Source organism: Panicum hallii, chromosome 2 (assembly GCF_002211085.1).
Source record: "Panicum hallii strain FIL2 chromosome 2, PHallii_v3.1, whole genome shotgun sequence".
NCBI lineage: Eukaryota > Viridiplantae > Streptophyta > Magnoliopsida > Poales > Poaceae > Panicum > Panicum hallii.
The window spans coordinates 50,819,628-50,838,714 of NC_038043.1; the positions used below are offsets into that span (position 1 = coordinate 50,819,628).

At 43.5% G+C, this 19,087-nt stretch overlaps 3 protein-coding genes across 4 annotated transcripts; 1 reads left to right on the plus strand and 2 right to left on the minus strand.

Moving 5' to 3' along the window:
- Window positions 1–130: 130 nt before the first annotated feature.
- On the plus strand, window positions 131–7,498 carry LOC112879435. Of its 2 annotated transcripts, none has more exons than XM_025943682.1 (10): window positions 131–673; window positions 761–824; window positions 938–1,004; window positions 1,107–1,152; window positions 1,244–1,342; window positions 2,889–2,957; window positions 3,046–4,048; window positions 4,772–4,896; window positions 5,000–6,778; window positions 6,827–7,498. In XM_025943682.1, exons 1-9 carry the CDS (start codon window positions 131–133, stop codon window positions 6,752–6,754), a joined length of 3,771 nt encoding a protein of 1,256 aa, XP_025799467.1. In that variant the 3' UTR covers window positions 6,755–6,778; window positions 6,827–7,498. The 2 variants fall into 2 exon arrangements, with proteins under 2 accessions (XP_025799467.1, XP_025799468.1); XM_025943683.1 differs by having other exon boundaries at window positions 5,000–6,755; window positions 6,804–7,498.
- Window positions 7,499–9,791: 2,293 nt separating this feature from the next.
- Window positions 9,792–14,354, minus strand: LOC112882124. The gene is made up of 10 exons (XM_025947114.1): window positions 13,977–14,354; window positions 13,666–13,872; window positions 13,002–13,283; window positions 12,887–12,921; window positions 12,708–12,797; window positions 12,038–12,167; window positions 11,298–11,959; window positions 10,896–11,207; window positions 10,540–10,800; window positions 9,792–10,441 (listed from the first exon to the last, which is right to left on the minus strand). The coding sequence occupies exons 1-10, from the start codon at window positions 14,086–14,088 to the stop codon at window positions 10,031–10,033; spliced, it is 2,502 nt and encodes an 833-aa protein (XP_025802899.1). The 5' UTR covers window positions 14,089–14,354; the 3' UTR covers window positions 9,792–10,030.
- Window positions 14,355–15,163: 809 nt separating this feature from the next.
- LOC112882570 (arogenate dehydratase/prephenate dehydratase 6, chloroplastic-like) lies at window positions 15,164–19,087 on the minus strand. The gene is made up of 11 exons (XM_025947648.1): window positions 18,902–19,087; window positions 18,309–18,373; window positions 18,149–18,241; window positions 17,864–18,064; window positions 17,544–17,624; window positions 17,372–17,467; window positions 16,664–16,741; window positions 16,493–16,582; window positions 16,331–16,383; window positions 15,729–15,810; window positions 15,164–15,471 (listed from the first exon to the last, which is right to left on the minus strand). Exons 1-11 carry the CDS (start codon window positions 18,933–18,935, stop codon window positions 15,418–15,420), a joined length of 927 nt encoding a protein of 308 aa, XP_025803433.1. The 5' UTR covers window positions 18,936–19,087; the 3' UTR covers window positions 15,164–15,417.

The window sequence follows — 19,087 nt, forward strand, 5'->3', positions numbered from 1 at the left end:
ATTAAACAAACAAAAGCAGCCGGAGGAAAGAGAGAGAGAGGGAAAAAAAAGGAAAGGCGAGCAAGAAAGAGAAGCCAAGCAAACCAAACCCCAAGGAGGCCAAGACGCGGACGGCAGCAGGCAGGCAGCCATGCCGCGGTCGCCGTCGCCATCTCCGTCGCCGTCGCCGGAGAGGCACCACCACCAACCCGCGCGCCGGAGGGTCGGCGCCGCCTCGTCCCAGATGCTCCATCACCACCACCGCGGCGGCCGCTCGCCGTCGCCGTCGCCGCCGCCCCGCCGCTCGCTCCGCCCGCGCCGAGCCGCCGCCGCCTCCTCCCGCCCGCTCGTCGACGACTTCTTCCCTTTCCCCTCCTCGCCGTCGTCTTCTCCCTCCCGCCAGCGCCAGCGGAGGCCGTCGCCGGAGCCGTCCAGCTCCGATTCCGGCGCCGACGGCGGCGGTGGGGGATCCTCAGCCTCCGACCGCCGCCGGCGTAAGCTCAAGCTCGTTGTCAAGCTCTCCCAGCTGCCCCCGGACCAGCACCACCGCCGGGCCCCACCGCCTCCCTCGTACTCGGACGACTCCGACGGGGCTGGGGAGGTGGGCGGGGACGGCAGCGGCGACGAGGAGCAGGTCAAGCCGCCCAAGAAGCGCCGGATCGAGCCGCGCGCCGACAGATCTCGCCATCGCGAGGTGGGCCATGCCGACGGATAAGCTGTCAGTCTTGACTTTGCTTCGCCGCGCAGATGCTTACTAACGCCAGATCTGCTCGTCTTGCAGATTATTGGTGGTGTTAGAAGCGACCCAGCGAGCGCGCCGCGGACGAAGCGGCTCCCAGTGCCAGGTCCGATTTGCTTGCTCGTCGCTCTACCTCAGCTTGTTCGATGATGCGACTTCGATTTTTGACCACCTTTTCGTGTGAAAAATTTGATTTATTTCTCTGTTTGCTGGATTTAGGGACCGCGAGGACGACTCCGCTGCCGGACCGGAAGGCGCTGGAGATGATTCTTGAGAAGCTGCAAAAGTTCGTGCTTCACATCTTTCCATTGGACGCAAAATGGGATTTGTTGCATTGAGTTTTAATGAGCTCGATTTTTCTTCTTTTTGCCACTGTTTGATTCCGCAGAAAGGATACATACGGAGTGTTTGCTGAGCCAGTAGATCCAGAGGAGGTGAGAACCCTTGTTCATTAGCCATGCTTTCTGGAGTTGCCAATTTATTGGAGTTACTGAGTGTTGATGATGCGGTTATTGATTGACGCAGTTGCCTGATTATCATGATGTGATTGAGCACCCAATGGACTTCGGTACCGTCAGGAGGAAGCTTGCCAGGAACGCATACCGCTCATTTGAGCAATTTGAGGTCAGATGACTACTTTTTTGTCATATGCTGAGCTAGCGAGTTAGAAAGGGAATCGTTAATGTTGTATGGCTATTTGTTGGTCGGTTGTTTGCTTTGATGGATCATGTAACCGCGGGAGAGTCTCACTTTTCAGTTCATTCTATTTTTTTTTCTCAATTCCCGCGGTCTCCCTACGCAGCAACCAATCCGAGATACAGTAGACTTTCCTTTTAGAGAATCATGTTTCTCGTGCAGCTTGACAAAATGCAGCGAGGTAGCTATACACCTCCATTTCATCACATTTGGAACCACGTCTCTAGGTCTTGCCTTTCAAACCAACTTTTAGGCAGGTGGATACTGTCCCCTTTGTCTGTTCATGCAATAAATTTTATCATTGATAGACCAAATACTTGCTCATGCAAATGGTTACTGACCAGAACTATTCTACCATGCAAAAGGCTGTCTTTTCCAAATTAGGCTTTTTTTAAATTGCTTTCTGTTTTTTATGTTGGTGAAAATAGCTGTGTGTTGCACCAATATTATTCCAATACCAGTGATTTTGTAGAGGTACGTGTATTGTCACTATTGTTTGCTAATGCGATGAGTCCAGGCTGTGCGATATACTGGTTCCATTGGACTCGAGACGAGGCCCTAAGCATCTCCTATTTGGTATCATTGCATATAGCCCGGGTGCTACACTAGTGTCAGTCCTTGTAAAGGATGCATGAATGAAGCTGAAACACCTTGAGAATAGCTTATAACAGTTTGTTGACATTGAGCAATATTCAGATAACACAGCCTTGTGCTGAATGTAGACTGAGTTGAACTGCCCCATTAGCCTGAAATTCTAAAATGGAATCCCTGAGTCACAAACAAAAGGTTTGATTTAGTTGTGCACAGTCAACATGTTCAAACTTTGACTATCAATACCTTTTTTAATAATTTTATCGAACTTTTGAAAGTGTAATAGCTAGATTTGTCTTGAAAATTTTCAAATATTACAGCTCTGCTGTTTTTTTTTTCCCACAATGTATGCTAGTAATTAGTGCTTTACATATTGGTTGTCCAAAACGACTTCATTTTGTGACTAGAAGGAGCAGTTAGCTAGCTCCATTGTGTTTGGAGAGCACTTGATTTCCTTACGTGAGCAGGGTTGTACCTGCATAACATAGTGCTTACCCTGTATATGCTGGGTAAAACCAGGTGCAACTGTAACCAAGAATTCAGTTCCATTCAGCGGACCTGCCCTTGTCCACCCAGGCCTGGTCTCGATGTGGTATGTAACCAGCACCTCGTGCAGGGTTGCTGATTACCAAACTATGACCATAGCTCAAATTTTCAGGCAAAATCTTTGAAGAGGATGTGGAATGAAGCATGAAAAACATAATTGAGTGAATGGGACCTGGCCTTCTGTTTATAAATTTATCGAAACACTTATGGGTTCATTTCTTATTTTCTTCCTTTTGGGAATGACAAGTGCTTTAACATGTCTCATCAAATGATGAGCACCAAGAAGTGCACAAATAATTGATTGGTTTGTGTGAAATGTCTTTTTTTTTTATTGCAGGATGATGTGTTCTTAATTTGCAGCAACGCAATGCAGTACAATGCACCTGATACAATTTACTTCAGACAGGTATACGGTCCCAAAAAGTTTATGGTTCTACAATACTGTAATTTGACTATTAGCGTTAACCATTTTCATCCTATGCTTGCTCATGTAGGCCCATTCCATACAAGAGCTGGCAAGAAAGAAGTTTCAGGAACTGAGGGATGAGGGCATACCTATAGAAAACCACCACATAAAGATTGAACAGAAAGCTAGACCAAACTCCTGCAATAGAGAACCAGTTAAAAAGCCTGTCTTGCGGTATCAGGATGATGATCTAGACTTCCTGTCCCGCAAAGAGCAAGTTAAGAGACCCAATCCAAAAAATTTGGAAGGTGCTATAAGCTATAAAGATCAAGTTAAGAAACCTGCGCCTGGGAATTCACAGGATGAGAGTTCTTTATTCCACAAAGAGCGAGTTAGGAAACCCATCTCCAGGAATTCAGATGATGGTTTAAGTTCCTCATTCCACAAAAACCGACCTAAGAAACTGTTCTCCAAAAATTCGGAGGATGACCTCAGCTCCTCATTTGGCAAAGAGCAAGTTAGCAAAGTCATTTCCAAGAATTCGGAAAATAATGAAAGCTCCACTGTCCACAAACAGCACATTAAGAAGACCACTCCCCATAGCTCAAAAAATGACTTATCATCCCAGAAAAAACACATTAAGAAGCCAGTTTGCTCAAATAGAGAAGATCCAGATTTCTCATCCCGCAAAGAGCATGTTGAGGATCCCGTTTGCACAAATGTTGAAGATGCGGGCTTATCCACAAAAAGGCTGGCAGAGAAGCCCATTAGTCGGAACAGTGAGGACCTGGGCCATTGCCACCAGGAGTCGTCTAAGAAACCTAGTTGCAGAGATGGGCAAGATGATCTAGGTAACTCTTGCAATGAAGAGACTGCTAAGAAGCCAGCTCGTATGAATAGCCAAGATGCAATGGGTTCAGATATCTCTGCTGCAACTATTGCTTCTGTGGGAGACGGCTCTAATGGCTTGAGCATGTCGCAGGCTAATACTACTGAACCTGCTGGTTGCACTGTTGCCAATGGGTTTTTGGACAAAGACATCAGCTCTCCATTAGATGAAATAAGATCTGAGAAGACCGACGATATTTTTGGTACTGTTTTATTTTCTGGTTGTCTTCCTGAACCTGCTTGTCTACTGAAGTGATCAATTAGTTTTAGGACCTGCTTGCTATACTTTGCATATGTGCCCATGTATTGCAGTTTTTAGTTAGAATTTGTTTCAGTTAGAATTTGGTATACGTACATCGATAAATGGATTAATTCAAGATAATGATATGGGTAAATGTTATGTGCCCATCAAATTATAGGAAACTAGTTGCCCAGAAAGGTTATGATTTTTAGTGTAACATATAGGCACGCACGATTTACATTACTATCTAGGTGCTCGTATAGAATTTGGTAGGTTGGTCCTTAAGGCTGATTGTAATCTAGATAACTGGATTTTTAAAGCTTTAATTGAGTTATGGTAGAGCACCATCTGATATACTCCCTCCATCCACTTTTATAAACAGTATTTTGATTTTAATGTTAATTATATGCATGTTTAGTGACAAAAGTTCTATCCTTAGGTTAATATTTCAAAGTGCTTTTAATATTATGTTGATTTTGTAGCAATTCACGATATATTGTAACAATGTCAAAATCTACATTTGAAGACTTTTTCATTCTTTATGCACACTACAATAATGGATTGATGGAGTTGTTAGAAGGAATACAGTACTTCAATTAATTATTACTGTACAACTGAATGATTTAAAAGGAAATTCAGCTTCACTTTGTTGAATTCTAATGACATTCTTGTTTTTTCTCCCCAGCTAAGCCCAGCTACAAGTCAATTGTGGTAGATGAGACTAGACGGAAAACTTATGAAGAACAGCCTTCAGTGGAGTTTGACCCAGTTTTTGACATATTCTCCACGGAACCAAAAGAGCTTGTTAATGTATGTTGATGCAGCTGTGGTTAAACCAAAGCCTAAGTTATCTGCAGCTATTTGTCCTTTTTTTTACTTTAGGTTAGCTCATCTTGTTAAATGTGCCTTGCAGGTTGGGCTTGATGCTGAGCACTCGTATGCATATGCGAGAAGTCTGGCTCGTTTTGCTGGTTCGCTTGGTGCTCAAGGCTGGAGAATCGCTTCTGAGCGCATTCGGCAAGCATTACCTGCTGAAGTAAAGTATGGTCGTGGTTGGGTTGGAGAATATGAGCCTCCGTTACCGTCTGTTCTGGTTGTGAATGATCAATCCAGATATGTGAAGACCTCTGAGGCAAATGTGCGAAGGAATACTTCGCTGCCTAGGGATAATGGAAGGCTCAGACCAACAGAAAGTAATAATCCAAAGGATATGAGTTTGAGTCTCCTTAACCGGATAACCACTAGTAGCACTAATGTAGTTGGAGTGCCTGGGCCACTTGAGAGTCCAGAATTTAAGCCAAGAATATTTGGTGTTACTGCTGAGCCCCAACACAGGAGCACTGATGCATTATCACCACATGCGAATCATAGAGGACCTGGTAATGTTGCAAAGACCAAAAGAACAGCAAATGGCCAAACAAGAAAAGGCAACTCATCTTCCAGTGCCCGCCCTATTGAGATGAAACCACAGAAAGGAGCTTCTGGTGCGCCTGATATGCCTGCCCTGAACAGAACTGCTGGCCAGCCTAGACCCTTTTTCCAACCAGCAGAATCAAATAGAACTCAGCAAATGAGAAAAGTTGACTCATTAAAAAGCAATGTCCCTATTGAAATGGCACCACAGCGGCTTGAGTGTTCAAAAGGTGCTTCTCCTGGTGTGCATGACACGCCTTCCTCAAATGGGCAGCCTAAGCACTTCTTCCAGTCACAAGCAGCAGCAGCTTCTGGTGTGCATGATATATCTTCTTCAAACGGGCAACCTAAGCACTTATTCCAGTCACAAGCAGCAGCTTCTTCTGATGCGCATGTTGTGCCATCAAATGGGCAGCCTAAGCACTTCTTGCAATCACAGGGACCGGCTTCATCTGGTGGGCATGATATGCCTTCTTCAAACGGGCAGCCGAAACCCTTCTTCCAGCCACAAGAAGCGACTGTACCACAGCCCAGAAATGAAGCGACATGGGTGTACCATGGACGGCCTGGTGATGGGAAAGTTGGAACATCCAACAAAAGCAGACCGTCGACCAGTGTTGGGTTTGTCAATAAAAATCAAGCAGTAAATGCTGCAACTTTTGCCATGAATTTGAATGGACAAAAAAATGTCAGTGACCATGCAAAACCAGTAGGCTCGACTGCAATGCCTGGCCTCGCAAATATACCAAGTAGAGGTCTTGATGCTTCCCGGAACATGTTCTCAGCATTTCCAGCAGCTGCTAGGGAGAATCAGAACATTCCGCCAGCTCCATCTGCTCAATCTTGGATCTCATTTGGTACTTCTACAGAGAACAAACCAGCCATTGTTAGCCCGACTTTCCTTGACAATAATTCTGCTTGGAAGATGCCATTTGCAAATGTTCGCCCTTCTGATGATACAAAAATAAGTGCTGTTCCCCAGTTCTTTAGGCAGCCTGTTCAGGTAGTTAGAGAAAGCCCAGTTCAAAACAACGGTTTGGTAATATTTCCCCAGTTGGTCCAGCCGGATTTCATGAGATCGCAGGGCCAACCCCAATGGCAAGGGCTGGTTCCCCACATGCAACAGAAGCCGAGCAAGGACGTACTCCGACCAGACTTGAACATTGGGTTCCCATCTCCAGGTTCGCCACCAGCTCGACAGTCGTCTGGCATAAATTTGGAAGCACAACAGCCAGACCTTGCGTTGCAGTTATGAGATGGGAATTTGGAAGCACAACAGGCAGACCTTGCGTTGCAGTTATGAGATGGGAATTTGGAAGCACAACAGCCAGACCTTGCGTTGCAGTTATGAGATGGGAACGGACTGATTACATGCGACTGGTAGGTTGTGTGTCAGAAACACTAAACGTCTAAAGGCATGTGGAGCTCAGGTGAAAACAGCAATGGGACATCCATTACATATACTGGCAACAATTAACCAGGATGGGAAGCATCATTGCAACTTAATCAGCGCATCCCGCCGGTATACAATTACAAATATATAAAAAAATGGATGGATGAACACTGCTTGGAATCAATCATGTCTTCTGGGGACATTTTGACAGGAATTCAGAATCCAGCATTTGTACAAATGCTTTGGTGGCACATATGTAGGTAGCATACTAGCATGCCCATGATCCAGATACTTTGCGCTCCTCTCTGACCACAATACAGGTTTCTTCGGTGGAAATTTTGGCACCAGAATTTAGGAGGTAAATTGTTCTTTTGGTAGCGTAGATCTCGTGTCACCCCTATGTAATGCTCATGTCAGTATGTTGGTTGTAAATGGTTCAGCATTGAATAGTGTTAGGGTAGAGCAGTGGCCAGTGGCCTCATCTCTGAATGAATGAATCTGCTTCTTTTGTTCATGATATGTGTAGCAGGAAGCCAGGAACTGGGTCTATGATCGGTTCAGTTCAAATGGCATGCTGAATGCAAAAATGTTACCAATTCTCTGTCTATGGGTGATGGTTAACTGATTCAATGTGTTCCTACAACTACGGTGGATTCTAGCGTTATTTAGCAAGGATGTCATACTAATGTGCAATGTTATTAGGAGATTGCCCAGCCCTATGAAAGCCTTAAGCATGTGCACTATAAATAAACTACATGGGTGCTGATAAAATTTATGCACTGGACAAAAGTTTTGCTAGCACTGAATACTGGGTTACAATAATATTTTCCTCTGACCTGCAAAGCATGATATACATGCTAGCCGCAACCCCGGCCATAACGGTGGCGGCGACAAGTTGACGCTAGCGGTTTGTTGTACGCGTGTCTGTATTCTTTTTCCCTAGTCATCTTCATAGATCGGGGTTTCTCTATTTTTTTCAATCATAGATCGGTTTGCGAAGCCAATCCATCAATCCTAGGCCGCGGGGAATAAATCTAGATAAACATTAAGTGTAAACAATTCACACATTTACGACAATAAGAATTAAAAATATAGATAAAATGACTTTGTTCTTCTTCATTCATACTTCATTATGGAACAAAACTCATTCATTTATGAGAACGAAAAGGGCAACGGTAAAAATATGGGCAACGACGGTAAGGGCAAACCTAAACAACAGTTGGAAAAGAAAGAAAAGAGCTTGCCACAGAAATTGCACATTGCACATGCCACTTAATTAGGTAGAAGAAGAAAAATTGGACACTCCTACTATGAAAAAAATTCTGACAGTTCTCTGTTCTGTGAAACCACACACCTCCGGGAACAATGGCAAAAGTAAGTACTATCATAAGCACTGTCACTCACATCACTCTAGACTTGTTTGTTGTGAACAAGTTTGGCGATCTGATCTTGTTTGGGTTATTCGTATCATTCAAAGCCGAGTACATAGAAGGGTGCTGCTGCTACCTTTTGTGATCATCACGTTTAGTTCATGAGTCTAATTTAGTCACCTCGGTTTTTCTGTAGGTATAACATTTACTCTCAATTTTGATACCGTCTAAACCAACTAACCAAGCTCCATAGTTATTGTCGTGATTTAGCTCCTCACTTCCTCCTCAGCTTCGACAGGCGACAACGGAGAAGAGCAAATTCATTTTTTTTTTGAGAAACAGAAGAGCAAATATACGAGACCAAAGTTACCACACCTAAGGTGAAATTATTTAAGTGTCAAAGTGAAATTTATAGCTAAGGATGACTTTGCTGAGCCAAAGTTGGAGATGTCTAAAATACTTCGAGTAGAGTTAATAAAAAAAAGAAAAGAAAAGGAAATGAATTAAAAAAGAGTAAAGAAGAGAAATGACCTTTCAAAGATAACTTCACTTTCGATTTGTCTTTTCAGTTGTAGTGCTCCGTGGAGTGCTACGCGAGGGAGCACGGCGAGGACGCCGTGGCGGCGGATCAACCGGACGCGCATGGGGGCGGCCCGCGCGGCGCAGCTGGTGGCGAGGACGGTGGAGGTCATGTACCTCGGCGGCAGGGACGCCTACACCTCCGGCGCCGACCTCAAGGACCTCGTCGCCCTCTTCCTCGCGCCCGTCCCCGTCTAGAGCTCCACCCGCAGTAGTGGTTAAGGATCAAGTGGAAGTGGAAGTGGAAGCACTTCACTAACATGGCTTTGTTGAATGCACCAAGGCTTTGTTGATGCTTGCTTTGCTTGTCCTCTATGTTACGATTGCCGATTTGCATCATGGAAAATGGATTTATAAATGGAAAAGTCAAGTATATCGTGTTGGCCATATAGAACTTATGCCAAATACCCAGGTACTATGAGATAACATGGGATGAGCCATGCTGCGAAATTGGTCGATAGTCTGTCAGATTTCAGAATGAGAAGAAAATGGACACACATATGAAAGAAGGCTTCAATTAATCCTACGTCCCGTGGCAACAGATGAACGATCCTTTGAGAATACAACCATAAATTAGATGACTGTTTGCAGGTTATGCAATATTATAACTTAAGGTGAACTAGATTTCCTTGCACATGTGTTACACTTGTCCAATGCTTCCATGATGTGACACTTTGTTATGCTGCTGCTTACTAAACCTTCATCTAATTATCAAGGCATACATTTAAATCTTCTCAATTTATATAAACAAGCCATCCATAACAAAGTAGCCACCATTATTCACCTGACAAAAAAGACAGCCCACACAGATTATTATCATTACTAATCTTGGTGAACACAGCATTCCAGATTGCAGTCACTGCTTCGATATCTAATTTAAGTTATCTGAGTCGTACACCAATATTTTTGTATCGAATCGACATGAAGAAAACCAAAATCATATTGCCATAAACGCTTTACTTGCAAACCAGTAATGGACAAACATGTGCTTATGCATACAATAATAAAGTGAAGTTCTATAGCTATCAAGACCTGTGCAAAAGGATTTTACACTTGTAACACTCCCTCAATTACTGAAACACCACACTGCAAGTGAAATTGGGGCCAGCAGCTGCAGTTGCCTATAGATAACAAGGATGTAATCAGAAACAACCAGCAGGGTACCACGCGAAACCCGTTCCCTTCCGGATCAAGAGGCCATATCAGGGGTGGCCTCCCCAAGGGAAATGGAGGACAGCTTCTGTGTCAACATATCAACTAATGAATTCGAATCAACATTAGCCTTGATATTCTGGTGCACAGCCGGAATGTTCTCCTTTGGAGTGTCTGCAGCCACCACTGAATCAGTCTTGTGAAGGCACACCTCAGGTTCGGCAACCTTAAGACAATCTACTTCCACTTGTACAGTTTTGAGGGGTACTGCCTTTGCTGCCTTACTCTTGCAAGCACTGATCTCCTCATGAGGTGCTGTTACAGGTTTTGATTTTTGTTGACAAAAGGTAGAAGATGCCTGAGAGGTGGGTGTGGCAGGATGCAAACACTGGATCTCCTTAAGGGGCAGTTGCACCGATGCACCAATGTTTTGGTCAATGGACTTCTCCTGAAAATATACATGGCAAGATAGTTAGAAGCATATCGATATAGGGACATTTGCCCTTTCTGCAAGGGGAAAGAAGATACAAAATAAAATGCACATACAGGTTCTTGTTTGGCCACAACTGGACTGCTCTGGTGCATGCACACTTCAGGCTCGGCTAGCTTAGAAGGTTCTGCTTCCATTTGTGCAGCTTGAAGAGGCATGACCTTACTTTTGGAAACACTGGCTTCGTGATGAGGTCCTGCTATAGGTTTGGATTCTTGTTCAACAAAGGTAGAGTTTGGTGTGGCAGGTAGCGAGCACTGGATCTTAAGGGATTGCAATTTCAGCTGTGGACCAACATTTTGGTCAACGGATTTGTCCTGAAGATATGCACAGCAAGATAGTTAGAAGCACATTGATATAGGGCATTTGCACTACCGAAACGGAAAGAATATAAAAGATAAAATGCACATACAGCCTCATGTTCGGCCACAATTGGATCAGTCTGAACTGTGCAGGATTCAGGTTCAGCCACCTTAAAAGGCTCCACTTCCACCTGCGCAACTTTAAGAGGCAGTGCCTTCACCGCCTTACTTTTGGAAGGATCACTTTCCTCGTGAGGTAGAGGTACTGCATCAGGATTTGATTCCTGTTGAGCAAAGGTAGATGATGCAGCGTTCAAGTTCTGAGTAGGTGGCTGAGATTTCGGTGTGGCAGGTAGCAGACACTGCATCTTCACAGGTTGCAGTTGCACCTGTGCACCTATGTTTTGGTCAATGGATTTTTCCTAAAGACATAACAGAGAGATTGTTAGAAGCACATAAGTAAAAGACATCAACATTATTGCAAGGGAGAGAATAAAAATAAATGCACGTACAGCATCAAAGTATCCTATCTTGGGTGTCGGCCTTCGCAGCCCGGATGGCTTAAAACCTTTTCCCATGTTGGTTGTGTCTGAAGTAGCTTTTGAATTATCACGGCATGCTGCTGTTCCTAAAGAATCTTCCTCTGTGACAATAGGATGCCTAAGCTTTGGGGTCAGAGGGAGGTCATTGCTCTTCCTGAGGGAGGGAGACAGTGTATTCAAACTCTCGGATGTATGGCTCATCTTCCCTACAGTGGAAGCTGTTGAAGCCCCAGATATCACAGAGCTCATGCTGTCCACAGAACTGCAAGGTGAAATGCTTGGGGATGCACGGCCAGCATGACCTCTAGCTGGGAACTTGTTCCCTGATGATCTCGATGGGACAGTTTTGCTGATATCAGATTTTGACGATGAACGAACAGGGACCCTCTGGACAGCAATATCAGATTTTGACGATGAACGAACAGGGACCCTCTGGGCAGTGATAATCTTGTTGCTTAGGGTTGATTTGGTTCTTGCTTCTGATCTAGTATCCATAGGAACACCACGGGAAGAACTTGCTGATGTGAAGGCACCTGATTTTGAGATTGAATTGGACTTTGTACCCCCACCAGGTCGCACGCTAGCTGAAGTATTGGCAGTTTTACCAGCTGCTTGCCTGTTAACAGCACCCCCTGATAAAGGAAGTACATATTAGGCTACATATATATTAATATTACACAAGAATAAACAGTGTATGCCAATTCACGCACCAGTGCTGCTTCTTTTATCTGAAGTTGCAGAAGTGATAGCTGTGTTAGTTGACGACCTCATCATAGCAACTCTTGGCAGAGCCCTAGGAGGTTTTGAGGATATCTTTTCCTCTGCAGGTCCAGGCAAATTCTTCTCAAGCAAAAATACATAAACATGAAACTAAGATCAGAACATTACAGGAGATGTTTCTAAATAAAGCAAGCAAGTAGAAAATAGGTATCTCAAAAGAAGCATCACAAAACATGGCTGATTCTTGTTATTAGGAATTCAATTATGTGGAGCTCTATATATTGAACAAAATAGCTAACCCTGTTAAAGAGAGCAAGAGTCTATCATGGATTCATGGTCATTGAGATTTTAATTCAATGTGAAGTACATACTAAGACTTGGTGAGCAATATTACGTGGAAAAATACTAGTTAATGGGCTTTTGATTGCATGTTCAGGTACATAACTCAGACATTACTGTAAACAGGAATTCGCTATGATGCCTAGCTGGTTCTACTCACAAGAATTTCAGTCAATTTCAGAAATCAGGATATATCATACATTTCCTATGAGCTTTGTTAGTAATGCAATAAATGTCAAAACACACGTCCAGTTATTCGCTAATGGTTGAAAACTGCTGCAGAGGTCATGATTACTGAGTAACTAGAGGCATGGGGCATACCACTCTTGCAGTTGCAGAGTCTTTCACGTTAACTTGGGGCCTTTGTTTGGCACCAACTCCTCCTTGGCTTGTTGAAACAGGGGTCCTTATCTGAAGGTGAACAAATATTAGCATGTGAATAGTGATAGCACTAGCCACAGAAATTTCGGATTAGATAATGATCAATTGGGTTACCGTACCTTAGACTGAGGCATCCGATCAACGCCTTTTCTAGCTGGAAAGAGTCATATAATAGTTCCATCAGTTACCCAGATAAATCTCACTAAAGTTGTGTCAACATTTGAGGTTTGTTACCTGTAATACGAAGCACATTTGCTGTGGCCTTTGGGGGTTTTGAGCTAGCAGCAGGCCCACCTGGAACTTTATTAGGTTTGCCAAGAGACCTTTGGATGGAAGCACGTACGTTGTCAAACAGCTCGGTCTCAAGGCTTTCCGTCACCCAAGTTTCACTTTCCAGAGTTGAGGTTGTTGACTCCCCTGATTTACTCATTTCCTCTACGATTCCAGGCAGCCTAGAACCCTGTGTCTTGCGGAAGGTGCTGTTTACAATGGCCAATTCTTCAGTGTCCAAAACACCTGCAAAGATGAAGAAATACTAAGAGGTGCTATCCATCTGCATCATCTGAGTTTACTACAAGTGACAGCAGCAATTTCAAAACAAAATGGGAAAAGTCAGTACTCAAGACACAAGGGTATATAACAAAAGGTGTTAGTTACAGAAGAAACATTTGATTCGAGGGCAATGTGCTGTGATTGGGAATTTGGGATAACTCCAACTTTTAGCCAGTGAATACGTGCAAGTTTACTACAGCAAGCAGCAACCAGAATTAGGACAAAATAAAAGGTAACCTTAAGATTCATGAGCTTCTAGTGAAGCCTGTAACCAAACGCGACAATTCTACAAAAGAAACATTTGATCCTTGGATTTTGACAGGGATAAAACAGAACCACGGCGAACCTTCACTGGTAAAAAAGGCGCTGTTCCAAGCCAAGCTCTTGCGGAGGTTCGCCCCCGTCTTGGCCTTCCGCTGCTTCGGGGACTCCGCCCGCTCAGGGGCCGCTTGGTCCTCCATCACACCATCGGTATCCGCAGTCAGGCCCGCTGCATCCGTAGAACCGCCGGCGGGGTCCAAATAAGAGGTCGCCTCGGCGCCAACCAGGGATCCTAAAAACCAAAATCGCCGCCCGTCAGATCCACAAATCGCAACAACAAAGGGCACTATACCCGCGATTCCTCCGAAGGAAGGGTGGTCGAGTAGAAAACCTCACCTGCGTGGGGCGGATCGGGATGACGCGGCGGGGCCTGGGCCGGGGGCGGAGTGGCGAGGTCGAGCAGGAGGTCGTCCTCGGCGGAGACGTCGATGAGGGAGAGCGCCTCCATGGGCGCGGCTTGGGGGCCGGAGGGAGGTCCGGGTCGCCGGAGACCGGTGGGAAACCCTAGATCGCCGCCGGTGCGGGGGGTGGGGACTTGGAGAGGAGAGGAGAGGATGCGAAGGCGAGGCGAGCTGGAGAGACGTTGGAGATGGGGATCGAGGGTTAGGCGGCTGGGTATAAAAAATGTCAGGGGAGGGGGTTGCTGCCCGCTGCGAGTGACGGCGTCCTGCCGTTTGGGGAGACACTGACTGATGGGGCCGGGTGATTGTTAGACGAGCGGGATGGTTTGAATTTTCGGGCGTTCGGGCCGTGTTTCTCTTGGGCCTCTATTTGAGTTGGATTTGTGGCCCAGGTACACATGGTTTTCTGTATCAACGGTCTGTTTTCTTTTTCCTCTCTCGGGTAGTCTAATGTTCACCAGGAAACCATACATACGTTGTAAACTAAAACTACGATACTTACTGTTTAGAATGCATTTTTTTCTCTCTCATGTATCAGAGCTATGTATCTTTATATTAAGAAGAAGAGAATTTTTTTACGATGTTATCCCAGGAAAGCTTTACGACGCTCAAAAAAAAAATGCTTTTATTTATAAAACTACATAAACCGCGAATGTAATTGTGAGTGTACTCCATTGATCCTTGTGTGGTTTAGATAGAGTATAAGCTGACTTTGGATTATGCGCAATCCTAGATGGAAACATATAGGAGAGATTGCAATCGATCAAATCTAACAGAGCCTACCCTATCCTGCCATAACAGCTTGAATCCTCCCATAATAGCTGGATCCTTCCCTGCACTCGAAAACAGATGCTGTTAAAGTGGTTTCAAATGTTTGTGTCATGGCAGACATCCACGCACGGATAAGGCGCCAATGATTTTGCCTTGCAGAAAGCGGCGGCAGGCAGTAGCATTGCCATCATGCACGGATAGGCCTGCGCAAGAAAAAGGATCCATCGATCACACACGCCGTTTCCATTTATCTTGCTTTCCAGGATGTGTTTCCTGCTTTCAGGCAGTTCAGAGTTCGTCGAGCTTGTTTTTTGCATTGGAAATTAAATTGGATCATATTTTGCCTTAAAAACATCTGAAGCATATATTTCTCTAAACTTCACCAAATTTTTTACATCAAACCACACATCCGACAACAGGAATCAGGTTCGACTGCCTGTAACAGGATAAATTTGCTGCTTTGCTTGCACTGAACACAGTTCTCATGTTTTTCATTGAGCTAGAGACGATGCCATCAAAATTAAGTTAACCTTCGCCGTCGGTCGACCTTACCATTCGCTCACTGTGGTCTTCAAGGTGGAAGAAACTGATGAGCTTGAGGCTGTTCAGATAGTTGTGCTTGGGTAGCAGCCAAGGACACGCAGGAAACTTGCGATTTCCTGCACGTAGAAAACATCTCCAGGTTAAATCGTTAGCGATTCAGAAACTAATAGTGTGATGACCATTTCATTTGAAAATGTTGGCATGTTCATCTTGAGAAATACTAGTGATTGTCTCCTTTTGACGTCGGTGTCTTTTTATTCTTTTGGGGAGGAACACCATATGTTTCAAGAGAAATACTTGGTACAGCTTATATTTCAGAAGATATAAATCATATCATGACTCAGTTGTGGCTTGCAGATGATAGAACACTGACCTCTAGTTCCTTCAGAGCATTTTGCGTGGGGATCTCAGCCAACGATGCTTCGAAATCAACATAGAAAATGTAATTGAACTGCCTGCGATCACGGCACAAGAGTTTAGTTTGATGAAGCTGGGAGATGGCACTGATATTATCAAATGCAGAGAATCGTACTTGTTGAAACAGGAAAACTACTTAATAGTTAATAAGTACCACAAGAGCCGGCGCCGGCACAAATAGCAGCAGGACAGAATGCTGTTTCAGGTCTAAATATTGTTTTATCAGAATTAAGCATACACAGAAACATAAGTTCTTGGAAAAAGTTTCTAGCAGCAGTAGAAAGGATCATCACAAAGGCACAAATAGGAACCATTGTTACTATATTTTTTTCATCAGATTTTTGAGCTGTGGAAGTAATTCTCAATAAGTTCCACACAAATTTGCATCTGGAAGCAGATAAACATGATTGTCGTCAGTATCAGACAGATGATAATTTAGTTGGTGGAAGCCCGGAAAATGAAACAGGGGAGAGAGGATGCAGGGATACCCGAAATAGCATGTCCAAGTAATTATTTTACAGAAAAAATAAATTTTGTGCTGAAAGTATATTAGCATACTTTTCAGTTCCCAGAGTCCTCATTGGTTTGCCCCTGTTTGGTCTGCTCTCAATCTTCAGGTCAGCAATGGAAAGTCAAGGATTCAGAATTAATTTCAACTCACAAACCAGGAATCCTGAAAGAAATTTGAAAATTCAAGAGAAAGTTGATCCCATGTATCACCTTTGTCAAATTTAAATCTCTCTTCCAAAATGCCACTAAGGCTTTGTGAAGTGTCCCAGGGCCTTCTTCAAGACCAAAAACGATGCTTGTCTGGTAAATTAACATAGCTAAGTTGCATCATCGAACACTTGATCGGAAAATGTATTTGATGAAAATGTATTTCCCAAGTACCTTATATTTTTCATATTCATTGGGAATGTTAGCAGTTATGGCCAATACCAGGTACCTTGAGGTATTTGGTGAAGCATCCTGCAAAATGTTTGTTTTACTGTGTTAAATTTCTGAATGAGGTGAAGCTGAACATGAACCAAAAAAGCAGGCTCCTGATTAATAAGACTTCCTGACAATATGTTAAAGATAAAACCTATGTGTGCGAGACACTATATTTGATAACATTGTTGTTGATTACAATTTGCACCTATGTAACCTTAGTTATGCTACATCAGCTCCACAAGATGGCTTCCAAGGCATACCAAATCTAGTAAATGTAACTGTTCGCAGGTTGTGCTTGGATATCGACATGCCGATCAGAGTGGCAGCGCATCAGTATATACTACAACCAGATAACCTTCCAAACTGATATCTAACGAACTGCCTCCCTGATCAAATGAACCAATTTTATGACTGAAGCTCAAGTAAACTCGTCTGGCGAAATAATGAAACAGAAAGATAGTGTTCTGAAATAGTCGTAAAGACTTGACGAGAAAAGGATACATTTTGAGTAATGTATACTCATTACACCTGTTTAGTAGTTCATATGTGCAACACTGAGGAAAGGGAGAAAGGAATATAAAATAAGATGAAATTTTGAGCACCCATCATTATGTGCCTTGTCTGGCAAAGCAGTAAACTTAAATATTAAAAAAAAAAATTTACTACCTGAAAGTTGCACTCTAATATGTTAAGTCCATACAATTCTGCTGATCGAGCACTTCCTATAACTTCATCATCCCTCAGATTTTGCTTGGATATAATCTGCAAAAGGGTATAAAAAATCACATATAGGAAAATCCAATATATGAAAAGGAGTATGTAATGTTTTAACAGGTACCTCAGCACCAGCAGCTCCATGATCTACATTTTTCTTTGAGACACCCAAATTAGAAAGTGAATACTCGCATTGAGCAAGATCCTGCATACAACACTCACAGCTGATGAGGTGATTGAGATTATACACTCAGGGGAATAATGTGTGCTCTAATTTTCCTCTGTTTCGGATTTTTTCATATAAAATGCATATGATTGTGAATTTTGCTACCAAAAGTTTGTCCAAATAATAACACTAGTTCAAGGTGATGTACCAAGGCAGGGACCCACACATAAGCATACATGGGCAACAAAAACATCTGAGTGTTCAGTTTTCAGCAGAACCTGTGGATGGCTGAAAATTGTCTGCAAATCGTCCTTCTGCACTCCAGGTAAAGCCAGGAGACATAGCTCTACATCCATTTGTACTTCTTGCACAATTTGCAAATTGTGACTAAGAAGCAAGTCATAGGTCGGATGAAAGCTTCCAATGGATGAATTTTCTATAGTAAGAACAGCTTTATCAGCAAGTGAAGACTCAACAGCCTATTAGTTAGCGAGAGAATTAGAATGGATATTTTTTTGAGTTTTTAGGTTACATATGTGTAAAATCTCTGAAAGGGTGACAACCTCGAGTGCACCTTCAGAACTTTTGTACGGTACTGCTATACAATTTCGGAAGGCTTTGAGCACCATTGCCTCAATGACTGTACCAGGTGAACCCTATATTCAGGAGAAGATGCATGAAAAATTATACAAAACTGTTAAGGTGAATGATTACAATTTGTACCTGATATGTCACAAGGACATTAGACCTTTCAGTATGCAATGACAGATCAGTTGAAATCAATGGCCCTGCATAAGAGACGAGGAAATCTCAGTATCATGTGTACTTGTATAGACTTGCCATGGAGCACAGATACAGTATATGCTGAATAAAAAGGTTGTTAAAATAGGAACCGTACTTTGTTTTGTCTCATTAAGAATTGAATGCATGTTATTCAACCCAAGAAATAAGTTGTGGGAAACTGAAGAGTAGATGGATGAGCACTTGAACACCAAAACTCGTGTTGCCAAGGAAAATTACAATATCGGAGTTTACACACGAAAAAAGGATCTCACGATTGTAAGAGTGGAACAAACTAAAGGATATAATTAAAAAAGAAATATCGAATCTAGATATGTATATAATAGAAAAAAAAAGAATCAATGTTTAAATAACCATGTTGACCTAATTTTGCAGAGAAACATTTAAATAATCAGTCCTCATACGAACATTGTATGCTAACATGACTGAATGAATCTTCCAATGCAAAAGGACTAGGAATGATTCCTCGCAGCCCAGTAGGGAAAAGAAAATGGAAACGGTGAGATGGAACTTACCAACTAAGAGATCATTCGATGCCCACCTCTCCATGGTAGAGCTGAGAGACGGGCAGTCGCAGCTTAGGAGGTGGGGCCAGGACTAGGGCCGCGGAAGGTAGCAGATCGAGCGTGGCTGGAAGGCAGCCAAAGCGGCGCGGCGGGGCCATGACAGGGAGGGGGAGGCGGCGTCCGGCGGTGGAAGAG